Source organism: Nanorana parkeri, unplaced genomic scaffold, assembly GCF_000935625.1.
Source record: "Nanorana parkeri isolate BGI_ZX_2015 unplaced genomic scaffold, ASM93562v1 scaffold1249, whole genome shotgun sequence".
NCBI lineage: Eukaryota > Metazoa > Chordata > Amphibia > Anura > Dicroglossidae > Nanorana > Nanorana parkeri.
Genome location: NW_017307517.1, coordinates 201631 through 205255, shown reverse-complemented (window position 1 = coordinate 205255; position 3625 = coordinate 201631). Strand labels below are relative to the sequence as shown.

Below are 3625 nucleotides of genomic sequence, written 5' to 3'. Positions count from 1 at the left end.
TAATGAAAATAATACCATTATGAATGGGACGCAATGCTTTAGCAAAAATAAATGTTATCCAGCTATGCTTTAGACCTTTGTTAATGTGTGCAAATACTCAACAGACCTCCACTATTAAAAGCTTGAAGTAAGATAGATTGTATAGTTGTTTTTAATACAGAGGTGGTTCTTTTTTTCAACATTTATATATATAGTTTTGACAAAAAATAATGACAAAACTTATTTTTTTTTAGTGATATCTAATCTTGATATGATATGCATTATGTTGTTGGTGTTTCTCATTTTGCAGGTCCATTTAAGGAAAAACTCCTCTCTGAAGTCCCAGCATACTGGGTTTTTTTTCTATATAATGATCTATTCTTTGGAAATATAAAGCAAATGAATAAAATGAATGAAACATATTACAATGGGTTTCTACTAATAGGGTTTGCAAACATTGAGAATTACAGAATAAGTATTTTCTTTATTGTCCTCCTAATTTATCTATTCGCCTTATTTGGTAACATGTTGATCATTTTGGTAGTGCATTTTCACATATACCTTCAGAAACCAATGTACTTTTTTATTACTAACCTTTCCCTTTTGGAGTTGTGGTACATATCAACTACAGTACCCAAACTTCTCTCCATCCTGTTGACAAAAGACAAAAGAGTCTCTTTCCAATGGTGTTTTGCTCAACTTTACATGTTCCATGGTCTGGGTATGACAGAGTGTGCTTTGTTAGCTGTTATGTCCTTTGATCGATTTATGGCTATATGCAACGCTCTTAGGTACATCACCATCATAAATGAGAGAATGTGTAGGTATCTAGCACTACTATGTTGGTCTTATGGATTCTTGGCTGCAACAATACCACTCACCTTTACGTTAAAAGTGCCTTTCTGTGGTCCACGACACATAGATCATTACTTCTGTGATCTAGCTCCCTTGCTAAGTTTGGCCTGTATTGATACTTCCATTAACAGTACAATAAACGGTTGTGTCATTGGGTTTGCCACTATGTTTAACTTTGTATTAATTGTAGTAATGTACATAAATATCATATGTTCCGTTATACGAATGAAGACAAACTCAGGACGAAGCAAGGCCTTCTCCACCTGTTCCTCTCACATTACGGTAGTGATGCTATTTTATAGTACTGCTTTCGCCGTCTATGCTAGCCCACACAAACACTCTGTGGACTATGACAAGATTTTGGCACTTGTGTATGCTATGTTCACCCCTTTACTTAATCCCGTTATTTATAGCCTGAGGAATAAGGAAGTGAAACTTGCTCTAAGAAGAATAATCAAAATTAGGGTTATGAATATATGAATACATTTTTGTATGTGTTTTTTGTTTATTATGGGTAGGACTAAAATTAAAAATGTAAATATATATTGTTTGCTTATTACAATTAGTTAAATTTGAAATGTTGCATATTATTAGCCAGCCAAAAGGGATGCTTCGTACTTCTTATTAATTATACAGTTTATTTAACCAGTGTTGTAAAAGGCCACTTGTTTTCAGAGATCAATAGCTCAAATTGAATGAGTCAACTGGACTGAAACACTCATAAGAGAGATGACTTATCTATTACCAGATAGCTTGGTCAAATTGGGTCAGGTTGAAAGGTAAGAACTGCTGCTGCTGTTGTGTCTTTAGCTAATTCATAATAATCTGGGAATCCTTTGAATAAACATTTAACAAAAACAAAAATGTAAATGTGTTTATGTTTCTACAGTATACAGTATGTAGTGTGAAAGACACACAGTCTATCAATACATATAAAGTACATGCAGATAGTGCCTGTTTCAGCAGGGAAAATGTCCCTGAATGTAAAACTGACTGGAGACAAATGTGTGCTATTCACAAAAAAGAGCATTTTCTAGTCAGTCTTTTCTTCTATGTGCTGTGATAGCAGTTTGAATCCTGACACATGGGGAGTGCATACCCAGGCAGGGGCGTATTTACCGCGAGGCAAACAAGGCGTTTGCCTAGAGCGGCACTTTCCTTGGGAGCGGCCCTAGACAAACGCCTTGTACTGCGTACTGACAGCATGTTTGTATAAGTTGTACCCAGGCCTGTCTAGCCTACACAGACAGGCCACCAAGTTAGACTAATGTCTGAGAGTTGTGAATTATAAAAGCACAGAGGAAGTCCCCATCTGAATACATTCATGTGCTTGAGCTAAGCTAGTAGCAATCTGTATGCGAGTAGGCAACAGGTCCAGTCTGGTCACTTATGGGAGCAGTTAAGCATAGAGGCTGAAACTGGGGCAACTCTCTCCAAAGTCAGATGAACAGAGAGCTTTGCAACAAAATAGCCAGAATGCGGAAATACGTTTGTGTTTGTTGGTATGCTAAGCAACCTCTGTATAAGCAGAACACTGTGTTCTGTGTTACTTTGAGGTTTGGATGTATAATGTGGGCTCAAAGCTCTAAATTGCATTCTGTGGATTGGACTGAGTCCTTGAAAAACTCTTCATTTGAAGGAATGACTGAGCCGAAGTGAAGGGACCCCGTTCGGTTATTCACTTCAGCCATGTACAGCTGTTTTCAGCTGTACATCAGCTGACTTCAGCTCCCTTCACTTCCCTTTGATTCAGCCGAACACCCTCAGCACATTCGACTGAACCAAAGGGAAAACCCATTCGACTCAGCGGATCCAACATGTGGATTTGCTGAGGCGAACGTTCTGCAGTTTATTCCCTGCTGTTCACCCCTATTCTCGTAGGGACTGAACAGCAGATATTGAATAGCCAAATGCTGCCATTCAGCATTCAGCTTGGTCATTCTGTTCGCTACCTCAGGGTTTAGCGAACAAAATGAAGAATGTCATTGTTAACAAAAAAATTAATATATATTTTAGGTCTGGCAGGAATGTAAAGAGGGACTCCTGAGTTACAAAAAAAAATTATGGGGTTCCACCCAAAAGTCATACCAGACCCTTTAGGTCTACTAGGAATTTTAGGGGGGAACCCCAAAACCCCAAAATGGGGAGGGACCCAACCAGATCCTTAATTCGTGCACTGGCCTGGCAGGGCAGGAAAGGGGGGGATGAGCGAGCGCCCTCCTCCCTCCCTGCACCATACCAGTCCACATGTCCTCAGCATTGGGAGGGTGTTTTTCCAGGGGGGAACCACCTGGAAAAGCACCTTGTCCCCATGCTGATGTGAAGAAGGGCGTCTTCCCAACTGTTGGAAATACACCAGCATATGCTGATATATATGATTGTATTACTTGTGTATTTATATCTTTTGAGCACTAGATGGTGTTGTAATACAATGTTTAATAAAGATGTTACCAGCATGAGAATTCTATTTCAGTGCAAATCCATTTTATTGATAGATGTCACTCAAATGACAAGCACTTTCGAGGACATGCAGGGCCCCCTTCATCAGGCTCAGAGATGACAATCTTGTCATCTCTGAGCCTGATGAAGGGGACCTTGTGTGGCCTAAAAAGCGCTCGTCATTTGAGTGACATCTATCAATAAAATGGATTTGCACTGATATGGAATTCTCATGCTGGTGTGCTGGTGACATCTCTATTCAAATTTTACTGTGAGCAGCGCCATCTGCAGTCATTATGAGCACCCGTTACTTTTGGGATATCCGGTAAGGAGTGCTGCAAGATATATGGAC

At 39.4% G+C, this 3625-nt stretch overlaps 1 protein-coding gene across 1 annotated transcript; it reads left to right on the top strand.

Annotated features, from left to right (window-relative positions):
* The first annotated feature begins 378 nt into the window (after window positions 1-378).
* On the top strand, window positions 379-1314 carry LOC108797239 (olfactory receptor 6N1-like). The gene has a single exon (XM_018568809.1). It carries the CDS (start codon window positions 379-381, stop codon window positions 1312-1314), a length of 936 nt encoding a protein of 311 aa, XP_018424311.1.
* The last annotated feature ends 2311 nt before the right edge of the window (window positions 1315-3625 follow it).